Genomic DNA, 17685 nt, shown 5'->3' on the forward strand with positions numbered 1-17685 from the left:
ATGATTTCTGTAATATATATAATGAATTACTATATTATATACAATGAATTAATATTTTATATACAATGAATTACTATATTATATACAATGAATTACTAAATTATATACAATTAATTACTATACTATATACAATGAATTACTATATTATATACAATGAATTACTATATTATATACAATGAATTACTATATCATATACAATGAATTACTAAATTATATACAATTAATTACTATACTATATACAATGAATTACTATATTATATACAATGAATTACTATATTATATACAATTAATTACTATATTATATACAATGAATTACTATATTATATACAATGAATTACTGTATTATATACAATGAATTACTATATTATATACAATGAATTACTAAATTATATACAATTAATTACTATACTATATACAATGAATTACTATATTATATACAATGAATTACTATATTATATACAATGAATTACTATATCATATACAATGGATTACTATATTATATACAATGAATTACTATATTATATACAATTAATTACTATATTATATACAGTTAATTACTATATTGTATACAATGAATTACTATATTATATACAGTTAATTACTATACTATATACAATGAATTACTATACATATACAGTGCAGTTTATAGTGATGTCTAGCACTGGGACATCATGCCGCAGACATGTAGCATGATGTCCCACCCAGTCACATTATCCTGACACCAGGCCAACCAGTCCTAACACTAACCTCTTAATGCTGAAAGCCAAGCGAGGCAGCTGTTAGTACCATTTTTGTAAGTCTTTGGTATGACTCGGCTGGTGATCAAACCCACGACATCCCACATCCGAGGCGGACACTCTAACCACTAGGCCACCGGAGCAGTCACATTGAATGACACTCAGATTATGTAAAAGGACATAATAAATCCAGAAGGGAAAGGATTAGTGATCACCTCCCTTTATATAGTTTCATCACTTGTGTGGTACTTCAGGCACTCTTTTAATGTACAGTTTCACCACTTGTGTGTTACTTCAAACACTCTTTTTAAGAGAAAGTCATCAAGATAATTGCTTCAATATTTTTCTGAAAACAATTTATGAATTTTTTAAATCAAATCTCTCGTTCAGAGACAAAGATAAAAAAAAAACTTTCAACATTTTTAATTATGGTTGCATGTATTTAGAGAAACAAAGGTATTATGATCAAAAAGAGAGCAAGATTATCCATAGCTTCTTGTCATCCCTTTGATCTTGTTTAGCCAGGTATTAATTGAACCCTTGTCATCCCTTTGATCTTGTTTAGCCACGTATTACTTGAACCCTTGTCATCCCTTAGATCTTGTATAGCCAGGCATTACTTGAACCCTTGTGATCCATTTGATCTTGTTTAGCCAGGCATTATTTGAATCCTTGTCATCCATTTGATCTTGTTTAGCCAGGTATTACTTGAACCCTTGTCATCCATTTGATCTTGTTTAGCCAGGTATTACTTGAACCCTTATCATCCATTTGATCTTGATTAGCCAGGTATTACTTAAACCCTTGTCATCCCTTTGACCTTGTTTAGCCAGGTATTACTTGAACCCTTGAAGCTCTCTGTATTCTTAATAGTTTTTCTTTGTTCTATAATCTCCCATACTTAACAATTTTTATCAATGAGCAGTGATTGATAGTGATAGTTTTAGAATCAAGATTTATGATGAAATCTTCATATATACTGTTTATAATGTGAAAATAAGACAGGTTTCAAACAAGGTTTATATCTGTCAAGCATGGGCATCATACATTAGAGTGAATGAGAGAGAAAAAATGAAAGAAAGCCCAAAAGAGAGACTTTATGAAAAGTCTGCAGAATTCCATATGGAAGAATATATTATGAACTATGGTGACAAGTAGAACAAACGTTGGTGTTTTTAAATGATAAATATGAGAATTTTATTAAATGGCCAGTTTGTTTAATACAATACTGTTGTTTTTGTCAACAGACATTTAATCCTTAAGCTCTTTTGTTTAAAATCCATGATGAGATAATATACCAACATGATAGTCATTGTTCCATGATGTAAAGTTGCTTCAATAGACCAACATGATAGTCACTGTTCTATTTAAGATGTACAGTTGCTTCAGTAGACCAACATGATAGTCACTGTTCCATTTAAGATGTACATTTGCTTCAATATACCAACATGATGGTCACTGTTCCATGATGTACATTTGCTACAGTAGACCAACATAATAGTCACTGTTCCATTTAAGATGTACAGTTGCTTCTATAGACCAACATGATAGTCATTGTTCCATTTAAGATGTACATTTGCTTCTATAGACCAACATGATAGTCATTGTTCCATTTAAGATGTACAGTTGCTTCAATAGACCAACATGATAGTCAGTGTTCCATGATGTACAGTTGCTTCAGTAGACCAACATGATAGTCATTGTTCCATTTAAGATGTACAGTTGCTTCAGTAGACCAACATGATAGTCACTGTTCCATTTAAGATGTATAGTTGCTTCAGTAGACCAACATGATAGTCACTGTTCCATGATGTGCAGTTGCTTCCATAGACCAACATGATAGTCACTGTTCCATTTAAGATGTACAGGTGCTTCTACAGACCAACATGATAGTCACTGTTCCATTTAAGATGTACAGTTGCTTCAGTAGACCAACATGATAGTCACTTCCATGATGTACATTTGCTACAGTAGACCAACATGATAGTCACTGTTCCATTTAAGATGTACAGTTGCTTCAGTAGACCAACATGATAGTCACTGTTCCATTTAAGATGTACATTTGCTTCAATATACCAACATGATGGTCACTGTTCCATGATGTACATTTGCTACAGTAGACCAACATAATAGTCACTGTTCCATTTAAGATGTACAGTTGCTTCTATAGACCAACATAGACCAACATGATAGTCATTGTTCCATTTAAGATGTACATTTGCTTCTATAGACCAACATGATAGTCATTGTTCCATTTAAGATGTACAGTTGCTTCAATAGACCAACATGATAGTCAGTGTTCCATGATGTACAGTTGCTTCAGTAGACCAACATGATAGTCATTGTTCCATTTAAGATGTACAGTTGCTTCAGTAGACCAACATGATAGTCACTGTTCCATTTAAGATGTATAGTTGCTTCAGTAGACCAACATGATAGTCACTGTTCCATGATGTGCAGTTGCTTCCATAGACCAACATGATAGTCACTGTTCCATTTAAGATGTACAGGTGCTTCTACAGACCAACATGATAGTCACTGTTCCATTTAAGATGTACAGTTGCTTCAGTAGACCAACATGATAGTCACTTCCATGATGTACATTTGCTACAGTAGACCAACATGATAGTCACTGTTCCATTTAAGATGTACAGTTGCTTCAGTAGACCAACATGATAGTCACTGTTCCATTTAAGATGTACAGTTGCTTCAGTAGACCAACATGATAGTCAGTGTTCCATGATGTACAGTTGCTTCAGTAGACCAACATGATAGTCACTGTTCTGTTTAAGATGTACAGTTGCTTCAGTAGACCAACATGATAGTCACTGTTCCATTTAAGATGTACAGTTGCTTCAGTAGACCAACATGATAGTCACTGTTCCATGATGTACAGTTGCTTCAGTAGACCAACATGATAGTCACTGTTCCATTTAAGATGTACAGTTGCTTCAGTAGACCAGCATGATAGTCACTGTTCCATTTAAGATGTACAGTTGCTTCAGTAGACCAACATGATAGTCACTGTTCCATTTAAGATGTACAGTTGCTTCAGTAGACCAACGTGATAGTCACAGTTCCATGATGTACATTTGCTTCAGTAGACCAACATGATAGTCACTGTTCCATCTAAGATGTACAGTTTCTTCAGTAGACCAACATGATAGTCACTGTTCCATGATGTACAGTTGCTTCAGTAGACCAACATGATAGTCACTGTTCCATCTAAGATGTACAGTTGCTTCAGTAGACCAACATGATAGTCACTGTTCCATGATGTACAGTTGCTTCAGGCGACCAACATGATAGTCACTGTTCCATTTAAGATGTACACTTGCTTCAGTAGACCAACATGATAGTCACTGTTCCATTTAAGATGTACAGTTGCTTCAGTAGACCAACATGATAGTCACTGTTCCATTTAAGATGTACAGTTGCTTCAGTAGACCAACATTATAGTCACTGTTACATTTAAGATGTACAGTTGCTTCAATAGACCAACATGATAGTCACGGTTCCATGATGTATAGTTGCTTCAGTAGACCAACATGATAGTCATTGTTCCATTTAAGATGTACAGTTGCTTCAGTAGACCAACATGATAGTCACTGTTCCATGATGTATAGTTGCTTCAGTAGACCAACATGATAGTCACTGTTCCATTTAAGATGTACAGTTGCTTCAGTAGACCAACATGATAGTCACTGTTCCATTTAAGATGTACAGTTGCTTCAAGATTGTAAGGTAATGACATAGCTTACATTTGAGAAAACACAACAACAAGGATGAAAACTCAAGCATATCTGATATAGTGGGAAAGAGTTTACAATAGCTTTCATTTGTAATGAAAGTATTAGGTCTAATAAATTTCCACAAATACGGAAAACTGCCACGGTTACACCATTGCATGAAGCAGGAACAAAAGATGATGTAAATAACTACAGACCCATCTCTATCCTTCCTTGTCTCTCCAAATTACTAGAAAAACATGTACATGATTCTTTTCTCAACTATTTAAACACTTATGATCTTATTCATGATAATCAGTCTGGCTTTCAACAGAATCACTCCTGTGAAACTGCACATGTATCTTTGATTAATAAATGGCTGAAAGCATTAGATCAAAGAGAAATAGTAGGCACTATTATGGTTCATTTTCGTAAAGCTTTTCATCTTGTAAACCATGAAATTTTGCTTGAAAAACTGAAACTTTATCAATGCAGTGAAAACTCCCTAAACTAGTTTACTTCTTACTTAACCAATAGAGTGCAAAAAGTATCTTTAAATGGTCAACTTTCTGAAAGTAAAAATATTAATTGTGGAGTACTACAGGGCTCGATCCTTGGACCTCAGTTATTCATTCTATTTATCAACAATTTACCTCTTAAGATTGGAACTTCAGTTTCTTCCACTGACCTATATACAGATGATACTACACTGTCAGAGATGAGTAAAACCAAAACAGTACTTGAAAATAACTTACAAGATGTTCTCAACAGACTTCAAGTATGGTGCAAGGAAAACAGTATGATCATAAATACAGAAAAAACAAAAGCCCTCCTAGTTACAACACAACAAAAATGAGCAAGCTGGATAGCAGCAAACTCCAGGTTCTGTTTGACAATGTGAGCCTTAATATGACCTCTCAAGATAGAATTCTTGATGTATTCATAGATAACAATCTTACTTGGTCTATTCACATTAAACATGTTTCAAAAAAGGTTAATTCTTATCTTTGGCTACTGAAGAAAATCAAAATGTACATTCCTCTTTAGTATAGGGTCATCTTTTATAAAAGTTATATTCAGCCATATCTGGACTTCTGTAATCTAATTTGGGGTAATACCTCTAATTCAAACATAACAACACTTTTAAGACTCCAAAAGAGGTTTTGCCATTTAATTCTTGATCAATGTATAGACAATTTTCAGGATGCAATGAATAATATAAAGGTTTTAACAATACATGAAAGAATATTTCTTAGAAAGGCCAAATTGATGTATAGAGTATCCAGAAAAGCCATTCCTGTCCATCTAAGCAATATCAAGATGCTGATGGTACTCCAAATTTAAGATCCGTTAGAAGTAAAAATTACATTATACCAAGGCCAATTAAGGAATTGTTTAAAAAAAGTTTTTGATATCCTGGTCCACTGGTATGGAACAACATTCCCAGTGACATAAGTCAGGCTCCTAGCATTTCTTCGTTTCATAATCAGTGTCTTAAATGGATAAAATCTTTAGAAAATTGAACAGTTCTAGTACAAAAAATACCGCCTGCTTTTCTGTAATATTGCATCATTTTCATAATTGAATTTTTCAATGCAGGATGATATTTTATGTTTTACATATGTTTATGTTTTCACAGATGCATGTGCATGTGTTCCAGGCTTGATAATTTGAATTTAAAAATTATTTAGTGTCAAGCCAGATTCTTCACATCATGTTGTATATACTGTACTTAATGTACATAACAGATAGAAGGCCTCAAGGTAGATTAGTTCTGTAACTAACTGAGTTACCTTCTCTAAATAGAGTCTTTATTATTATTATTATTATTAGTAGACACAACTCATAGTGCCATAGACTTTTTAACAGGGGCAACCTGTCAATCGTTGGGTTTGATGCTTTCTGTATTTGGTCTAGATCATTTTCTTCAGAAAAATCAGCAATATATACATGAGATAGCTGCTTCATTTGCCATATATCTAATCATAAATATTGTTTATATAAAAAAGAATAGATCTTTTGAGTAGTGTGATTATGCCAATTGCCTAAAATTGTCAGAAATGGAAGGAAGGGGCACTTATAAGGCATTGTACTTTTCACACTGAGTATGATATTAAACACTTCTTGTAAGCTATAATTTTTTCTTTAAACTTGCGGAAAATAAATATGAAAATTCCTGATAAAGATACTGAAGTGCTATAGAGTCAAAAGTATCATCATGAAGTAGAGATAAATTACATTTTCACTTAGTTAGAGGGATTTCCTGTGGGGGTAATTAACCTTTATGTGAAAATGACATTTTAGCACAGGGATTTAGGTCATTACAGGATGGTTTGTTGGTGATGGGGAGTGGGGACCACTGTGTGAATGATATTTTGACAGGGATTTTGATCATAATGGGAGAATTTGTTGGTGGAGGGGAGTTTGGACTACTGTGTGAATGATATTTTGACACAGGAATTTGGGTCATAATGGGAGGATTTGTTGGTGGAGGGGAGTGGGGTGCTGTGTGTGAATATTATTTTGACACAGAGATTTGGGTCCTGATATATATATATATATATATATATATATATATATATATATATAGTGAGATTATGCAAATTGCCTAAAATTCACCTCATATTTAATATCATACTCACCCAAGTGAGGTGAATTTATGAAAAAGTGAGGGGGTCTGTGCTGAAGGGTGAGTTTTATTTTTTAAGCTTCAAATTCTGGAGCAAGTCTGGTGCATAATAAAAAGATTTTTTTGCTTTTTCTCGCATAAATAGGATATATGTTTCATCTTGTGGTACCAAAAACAAAATATATTAACATGTGGCTTTGCCACCAATTAAAGTATCACATATTTTTGTACCACATGAAAAAATATATCCTGGAAAAGAAAATTTGATCTCAAAGAAATTAAAGAAAAATTGCCTGTATGATAAATATTGTATTTTAATTATTGGATGAATTTTGCAGATTGATTTTTAGTTGGGTTTTTTGTAACTGCTAAATCAGGTATAAAAATTGTTTCAGGAAAGGGACAAACTGTACCTGACAAGGACAGTGATATTCCAGCTGGTTCAGGCCATGAGATTCAAGACATCTCTACCTGATGAAAATTTTCTTCTCCTTGTACAGGTGAGATATGTAATTAGCCTGTAAAATCATTTTTATCTCACAGCTGTTAGTATATAACAAGATAAAGGGTTGGGTTCAGGATGAAAATGACAGCTGCCCCCAGTGATACTAAGATAACAAGATGAAGGGTCAGATTGGGAATGAAAATGCCAGTTACCTCCAGTGATACTAATATTTTATTCTGTTATTCAGAGTCATGCACCATATCAAATATTTTTATTTACAGACAACATATAAAATATTATTGTTTGAAGACACCATATACAATATTTATAGGTTACTGCATTTGTATGGGAAAATATGAACGAGTTTTCGGATGGATACTGCACGAACTTGTGAGTGCAGTATATCCTTCCGACAAAACAAGTTCATATTTTCCCATACAAGTGCAGTAACCTTTTTATTATATGCTCATTTTTTTATTCTATCTAAGGTTTAATTATATAAACAAAATACACTACAATAAACAACGTAAATGAATGAATGCCGTATTCCAATCTAAATACACAAGCGCAGATTTGACATTACAAAATGACATCATTATTAATGCGCACATAGCTCCGCCCAGATAAATTTGAACTTAGTCGCGCGGTCGACATAACTTTTGAAAGAAAATGGCATGTCAAGTTAAAATTTAAATTTGCAGTCATATTGTGAATGAATGTGCATTGCAGCGACTTTTCCATTTGATCTGGAGTGAATATATTTTGGTATTTTGTTTCAATTCGACGAAAGTTTGTGATTTTGGACTGGAGTCAATTGTGCAAATTATACATGAAATACATCGGATTGAAGTGGCATGGGAGAAGCGTGTTTATGTCTGCAAATGTGTTTCTGTTTCTGTCATTGAATGTTTGAAATCATAACATGGGAAAAATATGAAGTCTTTCAATTGCAATTTTCAAAAAGATGCTATGGAATTTAATGTGTATTTCATTTTGAGTGCAGTAAGGAGGATGCAGTTGCACTTATCATCGAAATTACAGCACAATTTCAAAATGTATAATCCAGATTGAAAACCTATGACATGGCTCATGTAATTCGGATTTGCAGAATTAAGAAAAAACATTTTGAGGAAATTCAGGATGTAAAACTCTAAGTATATTTTATTTTGCCATTCTTATCACGAGATAAAGAAGATGGTATATGCCTTGTCACTTGTATGTTATTTGTAAGGACATAATCGTCCGTCTTTTATATAATGTAGCTAGCCTAAATCCGTAACATTGTATCAATGCGGAATGTGTCAAAACAGCTGGGTTTTTTTTTTTTTGCAGTCCATGAAACATGTTTTAGTTCATTCAGAAACAAATTTAAATAACCACAACATAAAGAGCCTCTTACGCGAGTGTATATGATTTGTTTACAAATCAGAAGTGCTGGTGTCTGCATCATTGTTTGTTTACAATAGAAAGTAGTTCCTTCATTCACATGAATGCTATATGTGTATTGTTGCGCACGTTCAGTATCGGGGAATATTGAACGATTCTGACAATGTAAAGTTAACGGGGAAAAAAATGAGCATATAATAATATTGTTTGTAGACACCATATCAAATATTATTATTTGTAGACACTTTATAAAATATTATTGTTTGTAGACACCATATAAAATAATATTGTTTGTAGACTCCATATAAAATAATATTGTTTGTAGACACCATATAAAATAATATTGTTAGTAGACACCATATAAAATATTATTGTTTGTAGACACCATATAAAATAATATTGTTTGTAGACACCATATAAAATATTATTGTTTGTAGACACCATATAAAATAATATTGTTTGTAGACACCATATAAAATATTATCATTTGTAGACAAGCGATAGAGCTCCATAGATCCTTGTTTTTTTTTCTTTTTCTGTATATCACCAGTTTTAAGTATTTTTTTTACATGTGTTACCTTTATTCTGTTAACATTATACATGTTCAGAATTTTAATAGTTCATTTTATATTTTATCTTCTTGTATTTAATTGTACAATTTTTTCAAGGTTTATCTTCCAAAATTTATGTGCAAAACATTACTACATAAGTACAGGCCGTAAAACACTACTACATAAGTACAGGCAGTAAAACATTACTACATAAGTACAGGCCGTAAAACATCACTACATAAGTACAGGCCATAAAACACTACTACATAAGTACAGGAAGTATAACATTACTACATAAGTACAGGCAGTAAAACATTACTACATAAGTACAAACAGTAAAACATTACTACATAAGTACATGCAGTAAAACATTACTACACAAGTACAGGCAGTACTACTACATAAGTACATGCAGTAAAACAATACTACATAAGTACATGCAGTAAAACATTACTACACAAGTACATGCAGTAAAACATTACTACATAAGTACAGGCCGTAAAACATTACTACATAAGTACAGGCCATAAAACACTACTACATAAGTACAGGAAGTATAACATTACTACATAAGTACAGGCAGTAAAACATTGCTACATAAGTACAAACAGTAAAACATTACTACATAAGTACATGCAGTAAAACATTACTACACAAGTACAGGCAGTACTACTACACAAGTACATGCAGTAAAACATTACTACATAAGTACAGGCCATAAAACACTACTACATAAGTACAGGAAGTAAAACATTGTTACATAAGTACATGCAGTAAAACATTACTACATAAGTACATGCAGTAAAACATTACTACATAAGTACAGGCCATAAAACACTACTACATAAGTACAGGAAGTAAAACATTGTTACATAAGTACATGCAGTAAAACATTACTACATAAGTACAGGCCATAAAACACTACTACATAAGTACAGGAAGTAAAACATTGTTACATAAGTACATGCAGTAAAACATTACTACATAAGTACATGCAGTAAAACATTACTACACAAGTACAGGCAGTACTACTACATAAGTACATGCAGTAAAACAATACTACATAAGTACATGCAGTAAAACATTACTACACAAGTACATGCAGTAAAACATTACTACATAAGTACAGGCTGTAAAATATTACTACATAAGTACATGCAGTAAAACACTACTACATAAGTACAGACAGTAAAACATTACTACATAAGTACATGCAGTGAAACACTACTACACAAGTACAGGCAGTACTACTACACAAGTACATGCAGTAAAACATTACTACACAAGTACATGCAGTAAAACAATGCTACATAAGTACAGGCAGTAAAACATTACTACACAAGTACATGCAGTAAAACACTACTACACAAGTACAGGCAGTACTACTACACAAATACATGCAATAAAACATTACTACACAAGTACATGCAGTAAAACACTACTACACAAGTACATGCAGTAAAACATTACTACATAAGTACAGGCCATAAAACATTACTACATAAGTACAGGCAGTAAAACATTACTACATAAGTACAGGCCGTAAACATTACTCATAAGTACAGGCTGTAAAACACTACTACATTAGTACATGCAGTAAAACATTACTACATAAGTACATGCAGTAAAACACTACTACATAAGTACAGGCCATAAAACATTACTACATAAGTACAGGCTGTAAAAAACTACTTTATTAGTACAGGCCATAAAATACTACTATATAAATACAGGTCATAAAACACTACTACCGGTACATAAGTACCGGTAGTAAAACACTACTACAAATGTACAGGCCATAAAATACTACTACATTAGTACATGCAGTAAAACATTGCTACATAAGTACAGTAAGTCAAACATTAGTACATGCAGTAAAACACTACTACATAAGTACAGGCCATAAAACACTACTACATAAGTACAGGAAGTAAAACATTGCTACATAAGTACAGAAAGTGTAACATTACTACATAAGTACAGGCCGTAAAACACTACTACATAAGTACAGGAAGTAAAACACTGCTACATAAGTACAGGTAGTAAAACACTACTACATAAGTACAGTTAGTTTCACTACACTTGATATACTTATGAAAACATTTCCTGGACTAAACAGTTAAAAAAAAAATCTTTGTGTTTGCCCCCTAGTGTTACTACACTTATAAACATTTTTTTTTAGAGTCAGCATAGTCCATTTAGCTATTTGCTGGTGACAACTTGAATATAAAAAACTCCTGCTTTTGTTGAAATTAGCTTGACTGTTTTGAATTCTGTGTGAAGACTCAAGATTAAAGAACTAATTTTTCTATGATAGTTTAATGGTTTAGTAGCTTAGTTGCCACCTTTTGAAGTAATTAAAATATGCAATAGGATTGTTTAATATGTGACAGAAATAACAGTATTTGTAATGGACACATGATATTATTACAGCTTCTGTGAAGAACTATATTTTCTGTCAGTAATGATTTTTAAAAAAATTAAATCATGTTTTGAAAAGACCTCATACAACCGTCTTTGGACGCCTCTACAAAAGTCGCATCGAAGCGACTTTTGACGCTTTTACAAAAGTCCCATAGAAGCGCCTTTTGACGTCTGCTGTAAACTTCAGCCATTTTAAGCCGGTTTTCGTAGCGCCACCTTTGGGGAAAACCCCTTATTAGATACTACATTCATTTCTGTGAATGACAATTACGTCAGATCACGTGGTCACTGTTTATGTATTGGTCGATATCTGCTATTTAAAGTAACTGGGTCATAATCTCCACTCTCCAAAATGGCGGTCGCAGATTTCATTCAGTACTTGCGAAGTTTTCATGATTAGAATCACAACTATGAAAGATTCAATAACCTCGGTAAAGGTCTGATATTGATATAGGCTGCAATTAGTTTTTATAAATTATCAAATTTAGATGACTTAGTGATGTAGACACAGACGAAAAACTTGTAAATTTCGAGTATGAGAAATGGCAGCTACGGTTGGTCACACGGCCTCACTGACATGACGGTGAACGAGTTCTCTCCAGATTTTAAAGCACATAACAAATTCTTCCATGATAAATAATTACACAGCTATAACAATCAGACTTTACTCTTAAATTGTTCCACATATAATAGATGTGTACCAAAAATGTAAAATGGTTAAAATTGCTGTTAAACGTAACATACACTACATTGCTTAACAGTTAACAGGCAGGCCTATGCGTATGCGGTCAATTAGGTAACATGTGTTCTATTTATAGCGAGCTGCACTTTGTCACTATGCTCTATGAGGTAAAGGGTTAAATAGTGTGTGTTTTTTTATACTTTATATCAACTGAAAGTTTTATTCATGTATATTCATTGACATTTACCCTTAAAGATGTACTGTAGATTGTCAGTAGGCAGACTCCACCATGTAAATATGCTAAAAATGTATGCAGATAAAAAGCTGATGTTGTTATGGTTTGACATGCATCTGGAAAAATGAAAACCAGCACTAATTTTGTTTCCATAAGTTCTTAAGGCTACACCATTTGAATTCAAATGCTGAACACTATAGTTTCTATATTTCTTATTTTTTATCACAGATATCTCCTATTTTAATTATCTTTTTTTTCTCATCTCTCCACCCTTCACTGTCCATGTAAGTATTATTGATACTTTGATCTTTGAGCTAGCTTACATTATGAGTAATCTTTCAAGATTTTACAAAGAGAGTCATTTTAAAAATTGTCCCTTCAGCAATATTAAAAATAAAACGTTAATTGATAATGATGTGGCATTATTGATATTATTTCATTACAAAGTTTTCATTACTTCAGAGGTGTAACACAAAAACGTTATTGTTGACTTTTGCCTTTATTTGCCTGCCATAAGGAATAGCATATTATGCCTTATTTCTGTCCATCATATCTCAACAATAACTTGAGTTCTCCATGAGCCATAGTTACCAGCTTTGTAAGTGGTTTGCATCCAGAGTAACAAAGAACCTATTGATTTGGGGGTCAAAGGGCAAAGTCTATCTGACTGAAAGAAAACAGAAATGGTTTCCACACAACAGCATTAGTTTTGTTGTGTCACATGCCTGGACCAGACATGGTAGATGGCTTGCTCTGGAGGTACCAAAGTAGCCTTTAGTTTTGGGTTTAAAATGTTGTCAGTGTCACTGATACTTTAAGAAGAAAATATGTTTCTGCACAATAGTCCATATCACATGCCAAGGCCAATCTTTAAGGATGGCTTGCACTTTGGTTGGGAAGAAGCCTATCTCTCTTAGAGTCCAAAGGGGTCATTGTGACTGTGAAAAAATGGTTTTTGCACCATAATATTAGTTCCACATCACATACCTAGATCCACTTCTGTGGATGGCCTGCATTTGGTGTAGGGAAGGATTAGTTCCACATCACACACTTTATATATATATATATATATATATATATATATATATATATATATATATATATATATATATATATATATATACCAATTTAGTAGGATCATATAGGAAAATTGATTCATATACTGCTGTGTAAAGTTTTTAAAAAATGTACAATTCTTATTGCCAGTTTGTTGTTCTGGATGCTGGAGGGACAATCTGCTCTTCAAATATTGTGGCAGACATTGGGACACTATACAACACCCATGCACACATGCTGATGAGCACCTGTGCCGCTGAATGTATGCGTCAGTATCTTAATGACTGTATGGAATTTGTAGGTGATCTTCATACCATTAACAATGTCAAGGTAAATTGCAGTGAAGTCTTTCATTTTAATATTCACTTTAATTTTCATGGACTTTTTGTGTGTTCATTGCAAAGGGTTTCTTTTCAGACAGAGGCTCAGGACACATTACTTGAAACAAATCACCAACCCTGACTCAAATTCCACTCTACCAAACTAAAACTCCATGTACCCAAAAAATGGCCTTATTTTTTATAATATTATTTTGACATAATGTTGAACTTGCTGAAATAAACAAAATCATATTATATTGAAATGTGTTTATTCACCACTCGAATTATTTCATGTAAAGCACTGTTTTCCTCCAGGTCCTGATATCATATGCTCAAATGCTCAAAGAAATTAGTTTCAGGGACAGGCCTGTGGCAAGTGGCTTTTAAAGAAAAAGCACTTGCTTCATTTAAAATCCCCTTACCCTGAAGGGCAATATCTTTTACACAGAAACACCATCTAGGAAAATCAAATGGTAGGCCACAGATATTTGTCAATTTGTTCACTTGACTGAACCCACATTTGCATTCTGCTCAAGAGGGTTCACCACTGACGAGATTTCCTACAACTTCACAATCTCTGCATACTCAGGTGGTGAATTCTGAATAATTGTGGAACACACCTCTGCTCTTGCTATCTCCAACTGTATAGATTTGGCTTTGTTGCCACATCAATGATTAGTCTATGTCTCATGATCAGAAGGGGTCTTAGAGGGTTTTTGTTTTCTGAACAATGCAAAAATCTCAGTTTTTCTCAATCAAAGTTGAAAACAGAAGTGAAGCCAGAGAGCCATTGAGCTTTTTTTTATATAAATCGGTGAAAACAGTAACTTCAAATTTCATAATTCGTTCATTTGGTAGTACTGTGCATGTGTTACAAATACAGACAACACTCACTCCATATCAATAGAATAAATGTCTACCAGCTATTTCAGGTAAATTGATTAAGATATGATGAAATAATCTCAGTTCCTGAAATGTGAAAATATTATATTTTTAGCTTTTATAAGTCACTAATGCACAAGCTTAATTAACTTAATTGTCAAACAATTACATAATTACTGCTTGATGCAGGCCTATTAAATACAAAGTCGTCATGAAAAATGGACACCTTGTTGTTGTTCACACTGTAAAGGTGAACATTACTTAAAGGTAACCAGTGAATTACAGAGAACAGAAATAGTACTATTCCCTGTTCATGGGTCACTTGCTTAGCATTGTACACACAAGGTTTGTAGCATTTAATACAATAAAGTTGATGATCCTCATCATGTGGAGAGACCTACAAATGGTGCCCCAACAAGAAGTTGAATATCAATAATTTACCAGTATCTTTTAAAACTTAAGAATAAAAATGATGCCTTTAGTTGGTGGCTGCATTGTTTTTCGCAGAAAAATTAACAACCTTTTCGACAGGCCTTATGGGCAACTCTGGATACAAGAGGGGCCATATCTACATTTAGAAGGGACATGGGCATCAGATGTTTTAGCTCTGGTGTTTTTACTTGAAGTTATATTTGTGTATATCAGTGTCATAACCTCAGGTCATAAATAATGTGATATGCCTCATTGAGCAAATCCAAGCTGGAATGTGCCTAGCAACTTCATTTAGCAAATCCAAGCTGGAATGTGCCTAGCAACTTCATTGAGCAAATCCTTGCTGAAATGTGCCTAGCAACTTAATTGAGCAAATCCAAGCTGGAATGTGCCTAGCAACTTCATTGAGCAAATCCAAGCTGAAATGTGCAAAGTAGAACCTCAGATTTCAGTTCATTTAATGTGAAAAAATCTGGCAGAATTGTGCAGTGTTCCATGAGTTTTTTTCAGCTGAATTGCATAAATGTCATATTTAATAAACACTTTTGCCACTTTCCTTTTATACAGCCTTTGTTAAATACTATTTTATAAGAATACCTTTCACCTTAATACTTTCGGCTGGACATTAGTATTTCTTACGATTTGTTTTTCATTGCATTGGAAGCAAACTTCTCGTGGCTGTTCTATATTGATAGAATGTAATTAACTTATTCATATCAAACACTATGAAAAGATATTGTTTGGAATTTTTATTTCATAGATAAATAAGAATGTACATGGGTACATGGCTTAAAAGACTGGTAGATATTTGTAAATGGTTGATATCAGTATTGTGCATATTCTTTTAACTTCAGACCAACATGAAGGGTGGAAACTGCAGTATGAATGAAGACACACTGGGAGGTCAGGTCAAGTCTGGTGTTGCCCAGTTTATTGCCTTGGAGATCACACGTGGTAATGGCAGGGACAATCGAGCTATATCACGCTACCTGCCATGGCTTTATCACCCACCCTCTACTACACAACAAGGGTATGTTTTGCTTAATCTAACATGTGTTAATCTCATAGATCTTATAGATTGTCATAGGAATCCATGAGTCCATCTGTCTATGTTTCTGTTCAGCACACAGTCTTGTAGTGCAACTAGTCCTGCAGTTTTTGATGATTGACATGGTATGGTCATCACCTGAAGAGACACATCAACAAATCACTGTAGTTCTACTATTTTCATATAAGTTATTTTCCTTTTTGACTTGCAGCTGTAAGTAGTGTATGACAAAGTTTTATTAAGTGACCACTGGCATGACAAGAATTCTAGACCCCCAGCAAAACTTACAAATGGGGCCCACTCCCAATAAATAAAGCTATTCAATGAGAATTTTGGGCACCATTCAGCCAGGTCACCTTCCCTCCTGCCCCTCACAGCAGTTGCTAGGATTGCTTGGGTGGTTACTACACCACTGAATGTGAATAGTCTCATTGTTTTCAGTGGATCACCATGAAACTTGGTAAATGTTATGCATATTGCTTTTACTCCTGAAATGAGAGTTGTTATGGAGATTTCACCAGAAGACTTCTTATGATGTCTAATTTGTTCTGAATGAGAGATGCAGATAAAACCTGGAATATTGCCATCATAGCCCCTGTCTTTAAAGTCTTGTAATCATGATGTGACTACTAGACGGACATTGATATTGACATTGGGTTTATCTCATTCATCATAAATAAAAATGGTACTGATTTGATATCCACTATGGTTACTATGGCAACCATCTTGAAATTCTTGTAATGACTACTCCTCATAAATGGACATTCATATCAACATGAGGTTTTCACCAGAAGATTTCTTTATGTGTCGAGTTGGTTCTAAATGAAAATGGTGCTGATGTGATGACTCATATGGCTACTATGGCAGCCATGTGGAAATCTTGTTATCACTATTCTTCCTGAATGGATGGTGTATAGATTTTCACATAATGACTTCTTATAAAGTCTAGTTCATTTTGAATGAAAATGGTACTGTTATTAACTCCAATATGGCTGCCAGAGCAGCTAATTTTGATATTCTTGTTATTGCTCAGAAGTGTCAGAGATGGTTTTAAAACTCATCAGTTGAAAAGAAAAATAATCATATTTTTTTTGAATTTGTGGAAATTCTTTATGGCCAGTAGAACATCA

At 33.5% G+C, this 17685-nt stretch overlaps 1 protein-coding gene across 7 annotated transcripts in view; it reads left to right on the forward strand.

The window, feature by feature from the left end:
• LOC149808497 (protein unc-79 homolog) overlaps nt 1–17685 on the forward strand; it is a 255882-nt gene that overhangs the window by 200088 nt on the left and 38109 nt on the right. For all 7 annotated transcript variants that reach the window (XM_089978169.1, XM_089978143.1, XM_089978163.1 and 4 more), the window contains 3 exons: nt 7490–7594; nt 14024–14203; nt 16362–16537. In XM_089978169.1, coding sequence (XP_089834295.1) covers nt 7490–7594; nt 14024–14203; nt 16362–16537 — 461 coding nt within the window. The remainder of the gene's footprint in view (nt 1–7489; nt 7595–14023; nt 14204–16361; nt 16538–17685) is intronic.

This window comes from Sinohyriopsis cumingii, chromosome 1 (assembly GCF_028554795.1).
Source record: "Sinohyriopsis cumingii isolate HCF-2022 chromosome 1, ASM2855479v2, whole genome shotgun sequence".
Lineage (NCBI taxonomy): Eukaryota > Metazoa > Mollusca > Bivalvia > Unionida > Unionidae > Sinohyriopsis > Sinohyriopsis cumingii.